Genomic DNA, 23,381 nt, shown 5'->3' with positions numbered 1-23,381 from the left:
ACAAACAAAAAAACCCCAAAAAACCCCATCAACTACCATCCCCCCCAACAAAAAACCCCCAACCAACCAACCAAAAACCCAATCAAAAAAAACCCCACCAAACCCAAACCTCAAACAGCAGTCTTTAGATCTCTCTAAAGGAAAGTGAGCTGTAAAATTAAGGCACACAGATGCTTTTTGTTGTCTATAAGTCCCACTTCAGTAACAAGATATAATCTGCAACTACTTTGAAGATGTTTAAATTAAGAACAGTAAGAATTTTGAGCTAAAGACAGAACTAAATTGTTAAGGAAGCTTTTGATTCCAGCAGGAGCAACTACAAACTAAAATGTTTCCTGCCTTACCAAGAAGTTTGTGACATTGGGGACGAATGGGATGTTCCTTCATTGCAGCTTTAACACACTTCCTCACCTGAGCCTCACTTGTTTCCTGTCCAAGGGGATGCTCAGAACCATTCTGGGAGATCTGAGAGAAACAAGGAAATAGTGCCAGAAGTAATGACAGAAAAAAAAGGAGTGGATGACCACACTGGACATTTTGGAAGTAGCTCACAGGAGTCTTCAAATGCCTTGAACTCATTCTTTCAATTTACTGGGAAAGCAGATTAATACAAACCTTTCATTTTTTCCTGTTCTCTACCTCACATCTAAGCAGTCTACTTAGAAAGCAAATAGTGGATGAGACTTAGAAGGAAAAAAATGTTTTGCTCTGGAGTAAGCTGTAGGAGTACTCAGCAACTTAAAAGATTTATCTCACTGATAAAGCTTTGCACAAGCAGGAGAAAATCATCCTAGAAAGACTACAGACTCTTTTCTTTATGCTCCAAAGAGAGGGTCTGCAGAGTAGTTCAGCCCAAAGGATTTTTTTTCTTGCATTTGTGAAATTACTTACATGACAATTTGCTATAACATGAGATTTCATGTTCCACAAGGAGTTCATTTTAGTAGCAGAGAGATACTCTGACAACTTGTAGTAGAAAGAGTGTGCAAAAGCAAACCAGGTGCTGGTGTAAGAGGAATCCATGCTGCTGCTATTTGAGTAATTGAACTGGATGAAATAATTTACATGACTCCTTCACCTTGTAGGAAAAGTTGCTACATGAAATCAGTGCAGTTTAAATTTTAACTGCTGCTGCCCTTTTCCCAGGCAGTGTGTGTTTCTGCCAAAAATGGCAATTTAATGATTGTGGAATAGAAGTGATTTTGTCTGTGGGGGTCATAGAATATTTTAGCTTGTTCTTCCCTCCCTGTTCCACTTTTCCCATTGGACAGGAAAATGTCTCTGAATTTTTATTTACACTTTTACTTGCAGGAATGAGTGTATGTATAGACATGGAGAGCTTCTTTGCAAGGCTTGCTTCTATTTTCCATCCTGTGTTGGAGGTGTAGCCTCATCTTCTCCCAGTACCTCTTTTTGCTAAGGAAAGCAGTGAAATATTTAACAGTAACCCTCTCTTTTTCTACCAAAAATTTGAAACTTTGCTATGCTACTGGGCTGAATCTGGTGTAATCTGTGCAGTTCTGACTGTTCTCTGTGAAGGCTGAAAGAGTTGTTTTATATTTCATGCTGTTTCCTGCTGCTGCAAAGTTACTGTTTGTTCCTCCAACTTTGATCTGCTTTTCCAAACAGAACGACAAATAGGTTCTTTGGGGAATGCTTTAAAGGACTTGTCAAAGTGTATCTGTGTAATCAACTTTTAGTTCAGCAGAGTGTTAAAAAACCACCTGGTTACAAAAAAACCCACAACTTGTTACAAGTCTGTTTAATTAAAAAAGAACAAACCAACCAAAACTAAACCCCCAAACTTCGTGAGAATGAGTGTTAGTGTGGTTGATCACTGCTTAAACACGAAGTTTCTTAGAGAAGTGACATGTGACAATTTTATTTTTCAGTCTGTCTGACTTGACTGTGGCCTCAGGGCTTCTGTAGTTGATGGTATATCCAAGTATAGAGAAGGAATTATTAATTGTAAGTGGTGACAGTGATGCAATTCTTTTGTGACAAGAGAGCAGTTAAATCTCAGCCATCTGTCACATTTAAGGTACCAAAATAGCTGTCTCTGCTAAGCACATATCTGCTGCTACCAGCCACTCCTGGTTTAGCTTTACTCCTTCCTGTAAAGCAGTTGGGAGCAGGCGTAAATAATAATAATAAATACTAAATAAATAATAAATACTAATGCACAAGCACTAGTAAATATATACACAAGCACCTTGAGACTGTGTTGCAGATCTGAGTCACGTTACTCTGCAATGCACTACTACGAGGTACTCTTTGGATTAATACAGTGAGTGGCTCAGGAGAAACTAAAGCATTTCAGCTTCCAGTTTGAGATTAATCAAGTTTGCAAAGAGAGGAATTCCCCTCTCTCCAGGGCTGTTGTTTAGATGTGATAGTGTTGATGTGAATCAAATGTGGTACCGTGGTTTAGGATTGGCAAGAATATATTAATATGAAAGTGCCTTTAGAGGAAAGAGGAATGTCTGTACTTAAGAGTATCAAAGAATGAAGAGAAATACTCAGAAGTATAAAGACTTGAGTTTATAAATAGGCATATTGGGCAATTTGAGCTCATGGGAAATAAGCTTTCAGCTCTGGTTACACCTGTTTTTATGAAAACAGGCCTTAGGGTATGAGCATCCTTTGGGCCCAAACCCAAAATCCAGAGCCCTAGTACATTTATGTAATTAAAATTACTCTTGCACAATTTTTAAGTAATTTTTTCTTTCTTTCAGAGCTGTCACTGGCACATACACATTCACATAAGAAAATAACTATGTATATACACACACATATATATCTACCTGTAGTCTTGAAAGTAATGCAACATTGACTCATTATCATTGAATCAACAACAATGTGAAACGTGGTTACTTTGCACAAAAAGTACATTTCAATCACTGAATAACAGGCATGAAATTAGAGCTTTTTCTTTTTCAGTAACACACTGAACAAGAACAGTTTGTGCTTGAAGGGGGAGCCTTTAGTCTTTGGAAGAAGTAACACTTTGTGTTAATCAAAGTGACTTACACTTTGATTGCTATTTAGAATTTAATTTGAAATACATTATTATATCTTCAGCAGAATTTTATTGGTCTGCAAACAAATGCCTTCTGAAGATGTGATCCAATGACTGTTGCAGAGAGATGGCTGTGCCTCAAGAGCAGCTTTAGATGCTGTATCATGTTTAAGGACAGTGTTTGTTATGTTTGAGACAAACTAGCCCTTAATAAATTGAAAAAAAGTTTTTGCTCTTTCTGTTTAGGCTCAGTAGTGTGAATATTCACAATCTGTGTTCTGTTTGTTGTCTCTGCAATGCTTTACAGCTAGTTAATAGGACTTGTCTGCTTTTAGCAGAAGTAGTTCCTCTGTCTGTATTTGTACAGTAGTTACCATCTGAATGAAAGATACTGAATTTTGCATATTGTAACTGAATTAGCAGGATAGCTTTGCCAAAAGGTTAAAATACTAGCAAGGTACAGGTTTGGTTTTTTTGTTTTTAATTCTTGCCAGAAGAGAATAATAAGTTGACATATGAGAATCCAGGAATTCTGTACTCATTAGTGTTTTGGTTGTATTTCTGTTACTTGTGGATTGTATGCTGGTTTCCAGAGCTTTGTGGACTGGGACAGAGTTTAACAGGGAGGACGTGGACCAGGCATGTTTAAAGGACAGACTTCCAAGGTGCTTTCCTCCAACCGCTTTGTCACAGTCCAGCACTTGACAAGGTTCTTGGAGATTTCTCCCATGGATGGAAGGTGTCATGTTTAATAACAAATGTCCTTAACTGAAGATAGTTCATGTCACATGGCATTTCTGGTTTACAGTAACATAAACTATACTGAAGACACACCCAGATATAAGTTACACTTAACACAGCAGTTGCAGTGCAGAGTTTAACCCCAGTGCCAATGTGATTCCCATTACTGGTTCCTGTGATATGTATCCTCACTGTCACCATACCATGTGTCCCCAGGTGTTGAGAAGGAATGGGAGGGTTGATGTCAGTTCAAACCCATTGAAATTCTATTGGCAGTTGTCTGGGTCTTATATTCCATGTATTCATTCTCCCCATGCTGGTCTGGTCTTCCCTCTCTCTAAAGAACTCCTGGAGCTGTACGCCTGGTTGATCCACTCAACTGTTGACAGCCCTTTATCTACAACAAAGGACACCCTCTGGTCCCCTCTGTACTGAGATAAAATCATCTTTGCAACTGCTGTGGTCCATCACATCCTGCATCACTCCCTGAGCTTCACAAGCACATTACCCTTGTCTGTCTCCTCTTGACTTTATTCCATTTTAGGGGATTATTGTTCAGTCACATCCATGTGAAACAAAACCCCAAAACAGAAGTATGAGAAAGAAAAAAACAAACATCTCTTCCTCAACAAACTCTTAGTGAGCTAAAGCATGCAGTTCCCAACACCAGACTTGAATGTGTCTAAACAGTGCATCCTTTGTGCCAGAGCATGTTTTTGCCTACTCTTGATAGGCGTTGTAGAAACTGTAATGCAAAGGAGGCTAAATAATAATAAATAATAAAGCCAAAGAGAAGGTGTCCAGAACTACTCCAACAGATCATTCTTGCAGTGCATTAACTGACCTGACACTGTGTTGCCTAAGAAAACGCAGGGAGAAAAAACTCCCAGGCAATTAGTTTTGGAGGTGAGATAAGGGTTTTAATTTGTGCCTCTGAGGCATAGAGATTACAGGACACACGCTCCCCCTCTGTACAGATGGTACAGTTTATAATATTGCTTGTCCAATCCCAGGTTTCGTCCACCCACTGGCTTTTGCCCTGGACCACCCTCAGTCACACCCCTTGGGAATTGAGGTGAGGGTCTCTAAGACCACTCCTTCATCAATCTTCATCTTCTTTGGGGTACAGGGGGCATATATTTGCCCAGTTCTTGACTGTACCTTTGCTGTTCAGGCCAAGGTACAAGTGTTCTCTAAACAAAAGTCTCTCTTTTAAGGAGAGACTAAACATTTTCTACTGGAATTCAGGGGATAAGGATATGGGAGCATGGAATGGGGTGATGGGGTAGGGGGATGTGTGTAGTTTCTATGCTAAGGGTAAGTGAATAAGGGCTGCTGCTTCTAAAATCTACTGTATAACTACTTATAAAGTTCATAAAAATTAGAAAAATCAAAAAACCCCCCAAAGGATCTTAAGGCATCACTGGATTTGACCTGGGCCATGGTCCAGTTTTTGTCTGTGGGATTCTTTTAGTCCTCTGCCCTCCCCTGCCCAGTGCATCTTAAGGACACCTTAAATTGCTGAGGATATGGGAGGGCTTAGCTGTGTTTTCCTGTGGGCATCACAGGCATGAGCTGGTGTTTTCCCATCACTCACTCTTCATCAGGCAACTGGTTTGTCAGGAACTCATCCAAGTTTAGAATGGATCACCTTAAAACAGAAGAACACACTTTCCAACCATAAAAATGTGTCTTTGGGCAAGTGAAAGCTTCCTTGCTTGGCAAACAGGCTCTGCTTGGTGAGCACAAATTCTGCATTTTCTAATGCCTGTAAGAGTGATCAGAAGTATTGCAGTTAGTTGGTCAATATTTTTTTTGCTGTTGTATTTGGTGTTTGTTTGGTTTTTTTTTTGAAGACTGAACTATACCCCCACCAACACTTAACACAAAAATAAGGAGTGTTCCTGAAAATTTAGTTTTTACTTTTGAGAAACCATCACTTTCCTGGTAGGTATCAAAACAAACAGTATTTAAGATAAAGCTTGTTTCCAGTAATTAGTACTATATGATCATAGGAGAAGGAAAAAAATAACAGGAATCCCATTGTTCCATCTTACCATGCTTTTTTTACTATGTAACAGTATCCCAACAATTCAAAATACAACTCCTGTTTTCCAAAGTGAGTGCCCTGAAATGCAGAGCCAGAGATTGTCTACTTTTTAAATTTAAAAAGTATGTGTTTTAAGAATCTGTGCTTTAATTAAAGGTTTTCAGGTAACTGAGAGTGTTGTATTATTTTTCAGTGCACATATGAGTCAGTCCAGTACAGACACAATGGTTTTGTGATGATTTTTTTTAGAATGCTGGAAATAAAACAGAAACCAAACTTGTGATTATTTTTATTTTGACAGAATTTGTGTTTACAGTTCTCACTATTCAGTATTTTGTATAAAATCAAATGCAGTATTTTCAAATGAGACACAAATGCATATTGAACTAATTAATATTACAAGATAATACGAACCTTTATCTTAAAAATACCTTCAGCAAAATAAACTTCCATTCTGTCACTCCAAGTTAAAAAAATATGACTAGAAATATACAATTTAAAAATAATCAGGATGCACAGTACTGATTAGTCACAAAATTTTAGACCTTGATAGCCTACATGAGTTTACACAAAACAGACTGCCACTGATTAATATAAAAACTGCAGTGCAACAAACTGGTGAACATCATGTCTATCATGTTTTCCCCTATTTTGAGTCTCTACAAATCTTTTTTTGTTGCTGTATTAGATCAGCAGCACTTTCTCTGCTGTCATACTGGGGCAAAAAGACAAGGTCTGGGTTAACATCTGAGTTAAGGTATTGATGCTGTAATGGAAAGGAGCAATATAACCCAATATAACTCCTACTCCATGAGTAGGAGATCGATGTGGAATTCATTTGAAAAGGGAAAGAATTTCAGAGGAGAAAAACTCGTAATTGATGACAGCAGAAATAACTTCCCTCAGCTGCTCTCTGGTACAGTGGTAATACATCTGCCACCACCTTCCATTTTGGCACATAATACTTCAAAAAAAGATTTAGAAACCATGCCCTGTACCTAAGACAACTTTGGTATGGTATAATAAAATCTTGAGGCAAAAGTACTAAAAATTCCTAACAACAAACCAAGCAGTACAATTAGATGGGATACAATGAGGTAATGAGTTTGTTTTCCATATAAGGCTGTTTGGAAAGTTCAAACATAAAATCCCTTTGACATTTATGTGTCTCTGACATTTATCTTCTCTGAGATCCTGGTTGCTGGAAGGGGTGTCCTCAAACACACTGATGTCAAAAATGCAGTTTTGGTCTAGCTGGAGTGGCTGTTGTGTATGTTTGCTCACTTGTGTTACACACATTTACTTCTGATGAAGGCAGAAGTGCTAAAGACTCTGCCTTTAAAACAGGCAAATTCTGTTTTGGAATTTGGAAGGGGTGAGAAGTAGACCAATTATTTTTAGGTTAAAAACAACGATGCTAGAAGCAGCTCAGCTGAGAGAAAGGCAAAGCCAAACACAGTAAATACCACTAAATCTCTCGTTTTGACTCTCACTTCAGCAGTTTCATCCCTTCTGCCTCTGAGATAAGAATGTTCTCAAAAAATAAACTAAGATTCATATTTGCACAATATACCTGCTATTGTGGCCACCTGTACTTCAGCTTTTGGGCAGGTGGCTTACTAAAAAACCCTAACCAACCAACAAAAAACCCAAAACACAGCCCTCCAAACCCCACGAAATTTTAATTCCCTTACCAGGATGAGATCAGTCCCTCTCTTTGAGGTGCTTTTCACCAAGAAGAAAATGGTGGTGACTGTGAAGTTTAAGAGAAAACAAAAGAAATATCTGCAGTCTGAGCCTCAATGGTCCTTTACTTTGCACTATACTTTTTTAGTTTTCTTTGTATCCATATTTGCATATTTTGACTATCCAAACTCACGGATGCTACCTGAAAGCTTACTTACACTTCACATCCTGTTTCCTCTCCAGCTCATGATGCTCTTGCTACAAAATGTTTTCAAACCACTGTGTGACTATTTCATATTGGCATTTAAAAATCACCACCCTAACAGATTACTTTTTATTAAAAGGATGTAGATTGAAACTAGTCATTGAACATTTACATTCATAAAAATAAAATTCTCCCTCTTGCAGAGGTAATCTTTATCTTTAAAAAAATCAGTTATTCCATTACTGACATTTCAGATCTCTCCATTTCTTCTACTTTCTACTGTAAGAGTCACTAAATCAACAAATAACTGAATCATATTTAAGGCTATGTGGTAATAGTCCTCATCTGAGGGATATGCAGCTATAAACATCAGTTGGCAGACAAGGGTACATCAGCTTTGAGATTTCATAATGTGAAAAGAAGTAGGGGAAAAAAAACACTGCCAGTGTTTGAAGACAGTCTTGTAGTGGATGACAATGTCAGTCTCAAATAGAATCCCCTAAAAATTACACTGCTTTTTAACAGAGGTAAGATGTAGTTCTTAAAGTGTTAGTTAGATGTCAAATATTCTGCCTGCCCCTGAGTTGCAGCAGCAATCTCAGTTGGATGGCAAGCTTACTTTCCCTTTTTTTTGTGTGCTGCACTCACTAAGTGCCTCTAAGATAAAAAACAATGGCATCCACATGTTATCAAGCATACCAATAAAATCTGGGGGAAGTTCTTACCTTTTGTATATGGTAACCTAAAGTTTCACCTAATAGACTTGATGGTAGGAAAGGGAACAGTAATGATATTTCAATACCACAGCACTGCTTTAAATGGTAAACTGTTTTTCCTCCCCTTTAAAATCATAACAGATTTAAAGCAATTGTAAGTGGTTAAAAGAGCCATTGGTTGTGAACAACTAAAAATGTCACTATTAAAAACAATCACTTATAATTAGCTTCTCCTAAACAAACAAACCACACAACCTCTGAAAATAAAGCACTCTTTGGTGGACAATAGTTACTTAGTGTACTCAATACTGCAGCTTCATAAAAAACTTCATACAAAATAAGAAAACAGCCAATGAAGACAGGAGAGTACCAATACTAGAATAAGAAATAAAGCTTTTGTTGTTGATTCTCAGTCTCAAGTGAAGACTTCAGCCCACTCTGAATGGACAACACGATTTTATATATTTAAAAGCTCCCACCATCTTTTTGTTTCTGCTGGTCAGCAGCTGAGTGATTGCCATCACAATTTATACACATGCTTCATACGTATTAGCAAGCCCTCTTTATAATAGAGAGCTTAAGTATTTACACCTGAGTCTGAATCTACACAGATTTTGTTGGGTTTGCTTGAGGAAGTGTTAGCACGGTAGGAAAACGTCTACCAAGCACGTTCACAGTTCATTTTATTCTACAGGTACGGAAGAGATTCTTCTATTTCTTTTTTTTTTTTGCTGAAGAATGAAGCCAAAGTCATCTTCCTTGAATTGCAACAAGTTCCCTCTAGTCATATCCCCTTCACTCCTGAATATCCTCTTCAACACTCGTGGCTTATTTGAAATTCAACGCCAGACTGGTCTAGTCCTTGTGACGGGCTGGCTGCTGAAATATATGTTTGAGGGAAAAAAGTTAAATATTACTCAGCACGTATTTCATGCAAACATTTCTGGCAGGGTAAAATGAGCAAATGATACTTGGAAGAAAGAAACAGAAGGTAAAAGTCACTGCATTTAAAAATACAGCAATACTGGTTGTCAAGAAAGCACAGACTGGTTTGATCACAGACACTGTGCAGACAGTTCTGTTCCACACAGAAATGGAACAGAGGGTTCACAGCATCATAATTTCAGTTTTCTTTCTCTCCCTCTGAAGTATCAACTGTAAGAAAAGTAGACAGCATAGTAAAGAAACATTAACATTTTTTTAAAGCTAGATTTAGATTACATATAGGAAAGCTCTGAAATGCTGCAGGTAGTTTTCAGTATTTGAACAAGGGTGCAGAAAAGCTGCTTTGTGATAACCCAGCAAAGCAAAAGCATATGAGATTTTTAAAGTGTATGCCTCTTTGTTAGCTTTTGTGATATTCCTGTCTGGTTAAAATAAGTAAAGAAACCTATACAATCCAGTTTTCACACATTTCTCTCCCTACTCCCTCTTATTTTTTTTTGTAATGACTTGACCTGCATTCCCTTAAGCACCTGTACCCACCAAAACGCCTTTACCACTCAAGAGTTCATTTCTAATCATCTATTTACTATAAATATAAAAATACTACTATAAATTTACTATAAATATAACCTAATTCTGTTCTAATTCTAAATATAACCTAATTCTGTGGTAAGATGGAAAAGATGGTTTGATTTGTGTCTTCCTGTGATTCAGTTGGTTCAGAGGTGAAGGATGCACCTTGTTAGAACACAAACATGGAATATATCAGAGAATCCACTGGAATACATCAGAGAAGAAAATGAAAGAATGATGATACACAGCAATGTCAGAAGTTCAGTGAAGCAAACAAGGTCTTGACAAAGACAGATGTTGGTTAGGGCATGATATCAATTTTGTGTAATAATAATAATTATTCTCTACCCTGCAATCCACTTAATCAAGAACAGGTCAGTGAATCTGAGCACTGTGAGTTAATGCAAACAGCACACACTTCAAGAAATGAAAATAAATTTAGATGAAAAAAGAGGCATGCTTAAAAAATGAGTGAGATTTTTCCAAATGCTACAGGAAAAATAAAGGGACATCTCTGAAATTAATAACAAGGCACTGCATTCAAAGTCTATTAAATTGTACAGTCATACCCTTTGGGGGGACCAGACCCAATCAGCCCTCTCAGATTACAAGATAATTAAGAACTCTAGAACTGTGACATAACTAGGACAAATTTGATTACTGGATGGAAGTATAAAGTGACTGGAATTCTCTGAGCTCAAGAGTTAGAAGAAAAGAAACAGTGTATGGAATGAAATATTTTGGATGGAAGTTCTAGAAAATCCATTAACACATGAAGGAAGTAGTTTATGAACTTTGAGATCAACCTCATCCTTGCTTCCAGAGTCATAAATCTGCCAATACACATACAGGAGTTGTTTCAAATTAAATGAAATCTTCTGTGAACTCTATTTTAGGCATGCTGTTTCCTCCTAGGATGGGAATTCTCATCTCACACAACATGCAGGTCAACTTGGAAAAGTGTTTTCCAGGAAAATCTCTGTCCAAATTACACACCTGCATGTATACAGCTTCAAAGCCTTGCAAGCAGATTAAAACTGGGAGAGGCATCAAGAATAAAAACAGCAGGCAGAACCCCATCTATTCTGTTTGCACCAAATCTGACATGGTGAAAATGAGGCAAAACTGAGAAAAAACACAAGCAGCCAAAAGGAAAACCCTGAAAAATACTCCTGATTTTAAATAAAACATATATCTCATGAAAAAGAGATTATTTTTTAACATATTGTTAAATAAATTAAAAGAAAGTCACAGTTAAAAATTCTCTGAATATAATTTTACTGCAGTCTACTATTAATGACTATTTCCATTGTCTGATAGAGTGAATTTTTCCTAACTTCTGTTACCTTCAAGGTAACAGGATGAAGAAGGAGAAAGAAGAGCTCATGGGGAAAAAACTCCCCAAGAACTTGGAATTTTCAGCAATATTTATAAATCAATGCACATAACATAAAATGTTTCCCAACAAAAGTAAGTCTCTTCAGCATCTGACAAACCCACTCAAAAGTTTTTCACTATGAGCCACAAGACAAATTCCAGTCAATACAAATTCCAGTCAACTGTAACCACTGGAAGTTGTTTGGATATTGTTTTAAGCTGCACTCTCAGGCTCATCTCTGATAATCAGCTGGAGAGTTGGCACAGAGGGGCAGGGTCACATGCAAACACAAGGAAACCCAGCAGTAGTGTGCCCACCTGCTTCTGTGCCCAAGGGCACTTTCAGTCTTGCATAAGTCCCTTGGAGTTTAAAATTTCATTAAGCTTCACTAAACAGGTTCAGTTCAGATTATCAGCCATGCTCTCCATAAAAAAAAAATCTCATGCCAGTATAGACAAGCATTTTGTACATTTGGCTTTGCCACTCCTGCTGCATTTCAGTTGTCCATCAAATTTCTCGTAGTTTTGACTTCATGCACTGACTAATAATGGACTTAATGCTGTGAACTACTTTTCCATCTCTTACTCCAGGCAGAGGGGTTTTCATGTTACCAAAATCCCTCATCCTCAGTAATTCTGACTCACATTAGGAATTACAACATAAAATTCTCAAAGTTGAAAGACTGAGCAACATAAACAAATGTCTTAAGAAATATATTTCCAGATATTCTCGGTACATGACATAAACCATACAATTGTTTCTCACTTCCCACTGCCAGGAGAAAGGCTGGACTGTGGCAAAGCTCCTGCCAGCAACGGGTACAGCAGCTCAAAAGTATTTGCCTAGAGAACAGTTACTGGATCTGTAAAGAGGTTAACTCTCACCTTTTCAAATTGTTTTTTCTCGCAGCAGACCTGGTAGTTCTTTTAGTAATGTCTGTACTGTCAGAAATGCTAGGTTCAGAGGTTTTATTTTTCTGAACACTGGACTGCAGAATTACTCTGTAAAGAGTAGGAAAAAAGAAAGATTATATAACCAGGAAGTTTCTAGAAGACACTGAAAAGAGGGTGTAACAGTTGCATAGAGTTAACAAGTAGCAGCTGGCTTTTCACAAATCATTCTGAAAAGCAAACTCTTCTGCCTGAAACACATCCTTCTCTTTTATAGCATCCTTGTTACAATTGTGGTAATGCAACTTGTTTTTATTAGGAGCATAGCAGCTTCCTTTGTTCGTTGGTTTTGTTGAGGTTTTTTTGCTTTCAAGACATGGATTAAATTATTGGTTTTGAATTTCCTGTTAGGTTTTGGAAAGATGAAAAAAAAAAGAAATTGCATTTTAGATTACTGCAACGAATAAAAAAAATTATAAAATCTGAAATAGGCAAAAAAACCAAACATTGCTTTTCAGACTTACACAGAATTCAGAAAAAAACCCCAAGTAATTCAATTTATGAAGATCAAAGTCTAAATCTCCTGCAATTTACCATGAAATAGTCCCTTCAAATAGGAAAATCATTGCATATGTTGGCATTTTGCTCTTAGAGGGAATTACTGCACCCTACTCAAAACTCAGCTTTACATGCTGATTGTGCTCAAATGCTTCTCTAGAAGATTTTGAGCAATATATTGACTATTTCTTAAACAGGCAGATAAATTCTAGAGTTGCTTACATTAATGAGAAAAGAATTCCAGGCTGTGGAATGCAAACAACTGTTTTTATCCACCAGACAACTGGTTCACAAGGAAACCATATCTCCTGTATTCCCAGATACTATGAGAACAAAAAGTGACAACTGGTTAATGGAGTCCTACTTAGTGCACCATTTCATACATCTATTCTCTAGTCATTCTACTTGTGCAAGGTTCCAAATATAAAAGTATGCATCTTTTTAGAGATTCAGAGCTAAGAGTAACTTAGTTATTAGTATTTATTCCCCTGCTGTTCTTAGACTCTAATTTTTAGTGGCTTCACTGAGTCCAGTTCTGTCAGCAGATTATATTAGACTGGAAATCAGAAACTTCATTTAAGTTGGATAAATTACAGTTTGGTTGGTTAATAACCTGAAGAAACTATTTTCAAGGAATCCTAAATGTGAATAGAGAATGTTAACTTCTGGAGCAAAAGTGGAAGAAATGGGAGAAAATATACTTTTATATACTCATGTAACATACTCACCAAAAACAGAAATGGAAAAAACCCCCTATGTTTTCATTGTTTATATGGGTTTCATTCCAGAATCAGAATGTGCATTGGAGATAATACAATTTCATCTAAAATATACTCTTTATGCAGCAAAACTGATCGGCAACCTAACTTCTACCACACACTTCTTGATTGTTTAGCAAACAAATTACTACATAACCACAAAGTTCAAGTATTTTAAAATTCTGCTTGAATAAGTCTGTCTTATTATTTCAGCCTAGGAAAAGATTATAACTTGATTTGCAGAAGTTCAAACAAAACCGTGAGTTCCTCTGAGACAAGACTGTAATGAGAAGTACTACTAAAATACAAAGCAAATTCTGCTGTAAACACAGCACATTCAAAGTTGAAGGACTTACACGAGAGGCAGAAAAAACTGCAACCCAGATACCTTCAACATCATATCGTGCTTCTGTAGACAACACAAATTCTTCTAAGGAAAATATGTTTTCCTTGCATGCCCAAGGTGAAAACATTCAAATCCCGAAAGTTCACTTTGTAGTTTCTGTTGTGAGTGCAGAACAGTTCCTACAAGTTCCAATATTAAAATTCTGTTTTCAGTGCCACAGTTGTCCTACAGCATGAACAAATTTGGTCTACCACACTTTCAACCAAGCCCTGGAAATGACACCAGTGGTGAAAGAAGACCCGCATTGTACCTTTCATCTGTGCTGCTCACAGCTTCTAGGACTGAAGAGAAAAGTACAGAGAGAGCTTACCCTCATAATATTTAGTCACTGAAATATATGCATGACCAAATCATGGCACATACTGGTTTACTAGTGCTCATGCAAACAGAAATAGGGAAAAATTATGTTTCCTCCTTAAATATATCCATTTGGCGTCTCTCTGTATAAAATGCACGTAACGTACACATACAAGAAAACAAAAATTACTGGAACATAACCTAATGTGTATAATCTTGCTCTCATAGATGCCCATTTTTTCTAGATATCAGAAATTCAGAAAACAAGTCAATGCACAATGGCTTAAACCCGTGTACTTATCTAACATGAACTGAAATATGAGGCAGCAGTGTGCCCTTGTGGCCAAGAAGGCCAGTGGTATCCTGGGGTGCCTGTGTTCTAAACACAGGCTACAGGATGCTGTAATATCCACTAATATCTACTGAACACACACCTCCAGTTAATCTGTAATGGAAACATCACTTGGTAGTTCCGATCCTAAATACATGCCCCAAACAGCAGACTGCTTTATGTGCTGCTTTATTAATCAAGCTAGTACATTGATTTTTAAACAAAGCAAAACCTGTTTCAATGGAACAGTGTTTGGATCAGTGGCAGCATCTTTGAAATAATTCACAGCTTTTTTTCACCACTTAACTCAGAGCAAGGGTGGTACACAGGTACATCACCAGGACACAAAAGCCCAAACCACATAACCCAAGACAAAGTCAGCAAGGTAATAAATACATATTGGAGAGAAATCAATCCACACAACATATTTTAAAAGTGATTACAGTATCCTAAGAAGGGATGAGGGAAAGACAGGTTACACAGCTGTATGTCTTCTCTGTCTTGCAATGGGCATTTTAGTCTTGACAAGTCTGTCAAGTCCAATACTGCTTTCTCCTTCATCACCTCATGAGTTTTAAGAAAATAGACCTGAGACATTGACCACTTTTCCAAGTCACTTACAGGCAACAAGTGACTGATACTCTTCAGCCTACAGGGCTCCAGCCAACAGGACTGCCAGGCTAGTCCAGAGAGATTCATGATCCTGATTGATAATCTGATCCCTCAAAACACAGGGAACACTAGCTGGATAATAGAAAGAGAGTTAGATTTTAAGAAAACCTCAAGCGTTTTCTCTTCCTCGATTTAAACAAACATTGTATGACTCTTAATCCTGAATATGAAGTAGTAGCACCAGTAACCCAGTTGCTTGCATCACATTTACCAACCTCCATCTTCCATCTTTCCCTCTGAGCATGGCATTGTTTAGTTGAACACAGAAACAGCAAAAGAAAGAAAGGAGAGTTGAGTGAAGTTGATCCTACAGTACAGAAAAACAAAGCACAGATTGTTTCATCTCTTTAATCTGTGTTGTGACTTCAGTTTTTCAGTATGAGTTCAGAAATCTAAAGTCTGACTTTTGGAGATCACTGAGACAAGAAATAATCCACATTTGGTGCAAAACTTTGAAAACAAGCCTCTCATCTAAGTTACTTGACAGGGTTAGGGGGAAAAATAAACAAAGCTTAAGTGACCTTTACTTCTTGATCTTTTTTTTTCTCCAAAAAGAACAGGTTAAGATGACCTCAGCCAAGGCTAACAGAATAACTAAGCTGTCCACAAGTCCCCCAGTTCTCATTCTTCAGTTATTAGGTCACTTACTTCAGCAGAAAGAGTACCATGCATTTTAAAAGTGCAGACAAAAAGTTGCAAGGTCAAAGGTAAGGATGACAGAAACTCTTAATCTTCATGTTCTGCCAGGAGAGAATGCCTGTTTGTTCTTACTCATGTAAAACACCTTCTGACCATTTTCATTCTTCGAGAGCACCAAGATTTCAAGCAGTCACCCTAAATAACCATCCCACTCTGAGGGTGGTGGTGACACAAGAGCTCCAGGGAGACTCAGAAGCCAGCAAAGAGTTCATTTGGATTTCCTGGCAGTTCTGCACGCTGAGGAAGTTTCTGTTTAGCCAAAAGATGTAAGTTGTCATTTGATGAAAACATTGCATCTTTAAAGTGGAAGCAAGGCACAGCAATCACTGCAGCCACTCTGACAGAAGCAGAGTGGATAAAGAGTGAAAACTGTACACAAGGAACTGCTATGTTATTAATGCTTTTCTTAGCTCCTGAATCCAAGTAACAGAAAAAAGGGATTTAAGTAGTCTCATAAAGTTCTATAAAAAAATGATTGAGAACAAAAGAGGATGAAACCAGACTGGCTGGGTAAACCAGTGAGCCTTGACCTAACACTGCAACCTACCCCATTTTCTGTTATGTTAAAAAGGAAAAAAGAAGTCGTGTTTTATGCCATGGCATATAATGTTTAATCTCTTTATAAAAATAAAGACCTACTGACATTTCTAACAAATTCTAATTCCTGGCATTTCGTGGGAATAAAACCATCCTTTGGGAAACTAACCTCCTTTGCAAGTTCATGAATTTCAAAGTAAAACTGAAGCTAACACCTTCATCTGCAATATTCAAAGGATAGGATATATTTTAAAGCAGTATTTTTTCCTTTCTACAGCTAGTTTTGCTTATGTAGTTTTGCATATTTGCAGGAGCATGCAGAGAAGAAAGCCTTAAAAATTATAGATTATTCTAATTATAAGAGCTCTGCACCTTTTTTATTGCAAGGCAGCCATAAAAGTCACTCAGTTATTCCAAGTAATATATACAAAAATATAACAAAGCCAGAGCAGTGAAATTTTCCCTTGCAACAAAGCCAGTAAGAAACATGAACATGGAAACATGCATTTATGAGACACAGTAGACAGAAAGTGTGAGCTATTGTAGAGAAATGGAATGGGACACTTACACAGTGGCTCTCTCTCAGGGGGTCCTGATGGTTACTACGTTCTTAAACCATCTAGACAGAATAGCAGGCTGGGCAGGAGGGAGCCACAAATAATCCACCAGATGACAATGCTACACAGTGTAGACACCAGCATAGCTAGGAACCATCTATAAAAGGGGTTGGAGGGGGGAGGAAAAGATGAACAAAAATTCAAAAGCAAAAGCTGTTGGTGCATTTTAGCTTGTTTCAGGCTCTTCAAATGCATACTGCTCCACAACCTCTGCCAAGCATTTTCTTACTTACTAACAATTCCTGCAGCTGTAATTTGCCAAATGTAATATCCGATATTTTGCTGGAACCAAAGTAAATTTTCTGAAATCCTCACTGTAGTCATTTATTCCAAAGGGAGTCTGTGTCACCCTTGAACATAAGTGCATGCAGGAGCAATACGTCTCTGATCACTTGCTGCCATCTGATATCCTGTATTCATATATTCATATATCCTACTTCACAATCATACATTTTAATACTAAAACATAAGATCAGAGCCAGATAAGTTTGCAGAAACAAACAATTCATGTAAACATCCAGATGATGTCATGTATCACCTTCTTGTGTCCAAAGAAGCAAAAGCCAACTCATAATCCTTTGCCAAAAGGTGCAGAATATTGCCAATCACAACATACACAGAGTCCATTCATCAAAGCAGAAAGAGTTTATACAACCAACTTCAATAAACATTCTACATAAATCCCCTGTGACTTAAGTGTAAGTAATGCCTCTAATTTTCAAAGACTGTAACTGTCCCAGCTTCTGGTACTCCTATTTTGCCCTCGTCTGTTTTTGTTTTGTTTTTTTTTTTCTTCTCTGAAATAAAACTACATAGGAGATCTAGAAGCTTATGTTTGTTTGTTTACATAAAAGTAATCAAATTCACTGCAAGGCTAGTTATTTTTAACAGTCTGAACTATAAAGGGAAGAGACTGACACCTCTTCTAGTAGGAAAAACCTCGGACCCATGTAAGGCAGACAAATATTCCTAGAGATAAAACAATAGCATCACAAAGAAGGTATGAAGTTACACATGCATTTTTCACCAAATTATTTGAGTACAAGTTGCAAACCATACAAATAACTTAGGGGGAAGAGGATGAGGTAAATTCAAACTCCCCTAAGCCCCGATGCACACTATAAAAACCAGCTGTAAGCTCTAGGGCAATTATTGTCATTCTACAAAAGTACAAGCTAACTAGTTTTAATTTAATTAGAGCAGCCATGTTGCAGAACATGTCATGAATGGAATAATATTTTAATAGTTGATGGGTTTTCTGCATCTTAAGACAATGGCTCTGAACAGGTTATCACACAGCCTACATTCACTCTATGGAACATATGATAAATAAGATCTTTCACAACCTTAATGATATAACTTAAAGTACCTTTTATGAAAAAAATATTATGAAGTGGCAACTAAGGCACTTATGTGCCTTAGAGACCAATGTGTAAGGTAGCTGTTTTTTCCTGTGTTATTTGAGGTAACTGAGGTGATGAGTTTCGTGTTTTTTTAAAGTGTCAGCTGGGTACAGGCTTTGTTCCAAATGTGTTATTTCTTATGTGATCACCTGTGTAAATGATGAGCATGAACAAAAGAGAGTATTTTAAAACAAAAGCAAGAATCACACATAGCAACGTGTGAAAGTTTCCAAGGAAATATTCCTTTGGCTTCAGCACATTTTACTACGTACCTCTCACTTTTTCTAAAAGACTGATGACACTGGTGATCTTCAAAAAGAACAAGAAAGAAGGAAAAAAAATGCCAGCAGGTAGCACCATCATCCCCTACAGAAGGGCAGCACAACATAAACCAAGCTGACTGTGGTCTGTGACTCTGGTGCTGTGTCAGTTTTAAAAATCTGAGAGATAGAGGTCACTGTTCCTTTCCTAGCAATCAAATGAGATCCAGCTATGTTTTGCAAGCCTTGCATTCTCTTGCAGTTTATTTAAAAGTTTTTCTACCTACAGTTGCTACAAGCTGCAACAGATGCAAACTTTCTTTTACAGGTGGTGTTTCAGGTCTTGTCTACAATAAAGAGACTACCATACCAGGTTCCCTGACAGAAATGCACTTCTTTTGAATTTGTTTACTGGAACAGTGCTACTCTGCCTTCCAGAGGCCCATAGGATTTAGGGAAAGTTCCTCTCCAAGGAAGAGAAAACTTAAGGGAAGCTAAAAATCCTTCTTTCAACCCCTTTTTGGGTGGCTGACTTTACTTCAAACACCAGCAGGTACCTTATTTGATCCAATCAACCACACACAGTCATAGTCTTCTGTTTTTATACTACTACAGCAAAGACAAGAGAATGTTTGTGACTAAACTCAAAGTAAAGCATTCAGAAATACTGTGGGAGCTTGTAAAGTGCAGACAACCAGAATCCAAAAGTACCCAGAGAACCAGGAATTCAGTCATGCAGTTCTTTAATCAAGCTCTCCTCAGCACCAAGCCTTGGGAGAAACGGTGAACACCAGGTTTGTTCTAAGGGAGTAAAAGCAGCCCTGGCAACAAACATATGCATAAAGAAGAGGATCAAAGTGTTTCTGGCATTTTAAATATTTAAAGATTTAAACTGACTTACGATAATGGAGATGCAGCTGGAGCTTTTGCTTGCCTTCTGCTTTTCAGAGCACGAAGTTTATCCCCTTGTGTTAAACAGTTTGTTTCATCGTCATCACTGTACTGGATAATGGATGGGGGGGAAGGGATAAACCAAGATTAAAACACAGGTACCTTGATATTTAAGAATTAACCTTATCTTAACTCTTAGAATTAGAATTATCCCAACAGGAAAAAAAGGTAAAGGAAATTCACTTGCATAAATACAGTTCTGTTCCTTCCAGTTTCCTGTTTGCTGCTTTTGAAGCTATAAACCATTAAGTGGTGTCATGAATTACATGCATCAGAATATTGTCTACTTTTAAACAGTGGAAATAATATACTGTCAAATCTTTGCTTAGGTACAGAACAATACAGCATTTCCCTCCTTCACATGCCTTTTTAAAAGAGTAGTACAGTCTTTCTCAAAAGGTATTATAAAAGGTATTATAGAAGTTTCAATTACTTGGAAACCAAAAAGAGTAAAAAAACCTTTCATCCCTTTCCTTCAAACACACAGAATGAAGAATCAGACAATCCAAAATGAAATCACAAATTGCAGATTGTGAGTACTTTTTTGGTCTGTTATTTATCTAATTACTAAAGCATGATAATGATGCTCGTAATTCACCTGTGTTCTGAACTTCATTTTTCATAGTTGCTGTCCACACTTTTCCCCCCCCATATCCCTTTACACAAAAAGGGCAAACACAAATAGAATCTCATTAACATTGTTTCATTTTGTACCCACAGGTTTGTTCAGAACCTGAGAGATTCTCAACAAGTTCCAGCTTTTACAAGAGCACAATATTTGGATGGTTACCAGTTCAATGTCCTTTTGGATGCTTCTCCTGTTTCTCGTGTTATTAATTGAAATATCATCTACTCCTGACAGAATTCTTGTTACAGCAATTTTATGGTTTCCTTTCAACTTTGCACGGAAAATATCCCCTTCTGTCCAAAGCTCTGCCTGTTTGCTATCATAACATGGAAAAAAAGGCCCAAAACAAAACAAATTAACACTGAAGATTATTAAGTGCACAGCAGAAGAAGACATCTAGATTTATTTTTGGAAATAATTTCCAGTTAATTGACTTACTCCATCAGGAAATGTTGTTGTGGTCCAATCACAGAACCAGGTCTGTTTATTCTAATCCAGGCAATGGTTTCAGCAGCTGTCATCCGATAATGCTTCATGATATAACAGGCAATAAGTGTGCCAGTTCGGCCAAGACCGGCTGTGTAAAATAAAAGAAAGGCTTCTCTTATACACCCTCTTCATCTGGAACCTGTGTAACTGCAGATGTTGTTACTTGTTCCTTGCCCAGTTTATTAAACAAACCCTTACTGATCAAACTTGGTTAAGTGCAACTCACCTTTTGATACTTTTTTCATATACAAGGCTAGCAACACACTGTTCACGTTTTTTAAGGGAGGTAACATTCCAAAGCCAGCAACCTTACAAATATCCATAAGTCTATCTTTATTTACCTATCTATGAATATGTATGTGTGTAGGTATGAAATGTTTTTATGCATAGAATAAAACAGCTGGCTTGTTTTTTTGGTTTTTTGGTTTTTTTTTTCAGAATTCTCACAGCACCTTCTTGCAAACAGATTATGCACTGAAACCACCTGCTCTTCCAGTCCCTCCTCTAATAAATCTTCTTAGCTCCCAAGAAAAAGAAAAATTTTGCAATAAGAAGGAAAGGAGGACAGCTCCAGCTAAGTGGTGCCTCTCCTCAATCACTTGCTCTAAATGTCAAATCACCCACCACCTTCTCTCATTTAACACCTCACTGACTGACCAACAGCACTGGAAAATTTTTTGTATAACCCAACAGCCAAGACAACCACACAGCACTTTCCATGACTTGTGCAGCTTCAAGAACAGGCTACAGCATTCTACTCTTTCTCAAGAGCAGGATAAGGACCATAAAGCTAGCCCAGACACCATCAGTAAGACATATATCAAAGAATATCTTAATTTGAACGAAAACAAAGCACTTGTACCACTGATACTCAATATTCTGGCATAACCAACTAAGTGATATACTGGAATTTATCACCTCAGTGAGGAATAAGAGTGTGCACTTTTATGCCAATAGTCAAAATGCTGGTTTTAACAAGTCTTTCACTTCCCAGTATAACTCTGTTAAATGCAGCAAATGGATGGCAGATCCAGGAGCAAAAATGTAGTCTTTGCAAGTCCAAAGCAGACAGGTTAAGAAAAGGCCCTTCTCCTTCAATAACAGCATTATCAGGTATGCTACTGAGGCAGAGTTGTGGAGAAGAAATGTTTGGTAAGACTATTAAAGATGGTGTGGGAAGGGAAACATACTGCCTTTATAATCACAGAAAACTGCATCATTACACTACCTACACTGGGCATGCTCTGGAAAAACTGGCAGTCTAGCTCTGGAGGAACAGATATTCAGAGCGTCTCCAATAGTACACAGAGTTTATGAGGGATGACAATTTTTCCTCATACTTTTTGAGGAATCTCCTCCAAAAGCTGCGCTGATATTTCCAAAAGTTTATGATTTGTCTACTTAATCATGTATTTTTAGAAAGACCTAACAACCTTGCCAGGAGTTCAAATTCCTGCTCAAAAGCATCCTTGGAAAGTGCTAACACCTTCTAGCAGAAAGATCTGTTAATGTTGGAAAGCTCGCTTTCTCCATCCTCATTTTTGGGAATGGCCGGGAAGATTTTTCTGGAACTCCAAAAAAAATTAGAAGATGAAGTATCGAACAGAACCATATCGAAACAATTCAAATGGAAAATAATTTGTATGGAAATAATTGGTATGGAATAGTTGCAGTTTGGCATCTAGTCTTTAACTAGATAAAATAGAATTACAGTGCAAAATACCTCAGGAACAGTAACTAATAGGCATCACTTGTAATACAAATTGGTTTTCACACTGTACCTTTGCAGTGAACAGCTATAACACCTTCAGCATTTTCACAAATGTTTAGAAATGTTTTAACTATAGTATCACTAGGGGTGCTTCCATCAGCAAAGAAGAGGTCAAAATGCTCAAATCCAGCATCTGTGAATCGTTTGGCATCGTAGAGTTTTTTGTTGAGGCGTATTATAGTGGTGACCTTGTGTTGCCTGAAGTATGGGAAATAAGCCTCTGGAGCATGGTGGGGATAGCCTGTTTGAGAAAAGAAGAGGGGGAAAAAAAAAAGAAAAGGAAGCGAGTGAGGCTCAAACTGCAGAAATAAACAAAGACTAAAAAAACAAGAGATGAAAACACTCTCAAAAGAGAACTCATGTTAAACACAAAGAAACGGACTAACCGAAAATGGAATTCTAACAGAATCGCCTAGGTCAGATACAATTAAACCAAGCATTACAATGTTACTGCCAGAGTTCTTATAAAAGGAAAAGAGCCAAGGAAAAAACACACTGTTTCAGGAACAATTTTCAAAGCTTGTTCATACTGATAACAATCAACTAAGAAAGCAGTGGGCTCGTGTCCCCCACCTCCTTTTTTAAGCATACCATTTTCAATTTTACTCCTTGAATGAGGTCCACTGAAGGCAATGAATTTGTTTGGTATTATCCAGTTAAAATCTCCATTTTCTGCTCTCTGTCAAGAGAAAATGCTTGGTTTATCATTATCCCTGTATTTTCAGGCTTTTCCTTATTGTTTCAAAATACATGCTAGATAGAATTGATGCACAATTTTTGTCAAAGGAAGTTATGTTAGTT

At 37.4% G+C, this 23,381-nt stretch overlaps 1 protein-coding gene across 1 annotated transcript in view; it reads right to left on the bottom strand.

Moving 5' to 3' along the window:
* Positions 1-6,133: 6,133 nt before the first annotated feature.
* Positions 6,134-23,381, bottom strand: part of CDC14B (cell division cycle 14B) — a gene marked incomplete at its 5' end in the record, with an annotated part of 43,828 nt that continues 26,580 nt past the window's right edge. Inside the window, 7 exons of the mRNA XM_018085958.2 lie at positions 6,134-9,296; positions 12,198-12,314; positions 19,643-19,743; positions 20,483-20,636; positions 20,759-20,897; positions 22,591-22,821; positions 23,172-23,259. Coding sequence (XP_017941447.2) covers positions 9,257-9,296; positions 12,198-12,314; positions 19,643-19,743; positions 20,483-20,636; positions 20,759-20,897; positions 22,591-22,821; positions 23,172-23,259 — 870 coding nt within the window. The remainder of the gene's footprint in view (positions 9,297-12,197; positions 12,315-19,642; positions 19,744-20,482; positions 20,637-20,758; positions 20,898-22,590; positions 22,822-23,171; positions 23,260-23,381) is intronic.

This window comes from Manacus vitellinus, unplaced genomic scaffold (assembly GCF_001715985.3).
Source record: "Manacus vitellinus isolate BGI_N305 unplaced genomic scaffold, ASM171598v3 scaffold_9_pilon, whole genome shotgun sequence".
In the NCBI taxonomy this organism is placed as follows: domain Eukaryota; kingdom Metazoa; phylum Chordata; class Aves; order Passeriformes; family Pipridae; genus Manacus; species Manacus vitellinus.
The sequence above is the reverse complement of the archived record's forward strand: the minus strand, read 5'-3'. Positions and strand labels throughout refer to the sequence as shown.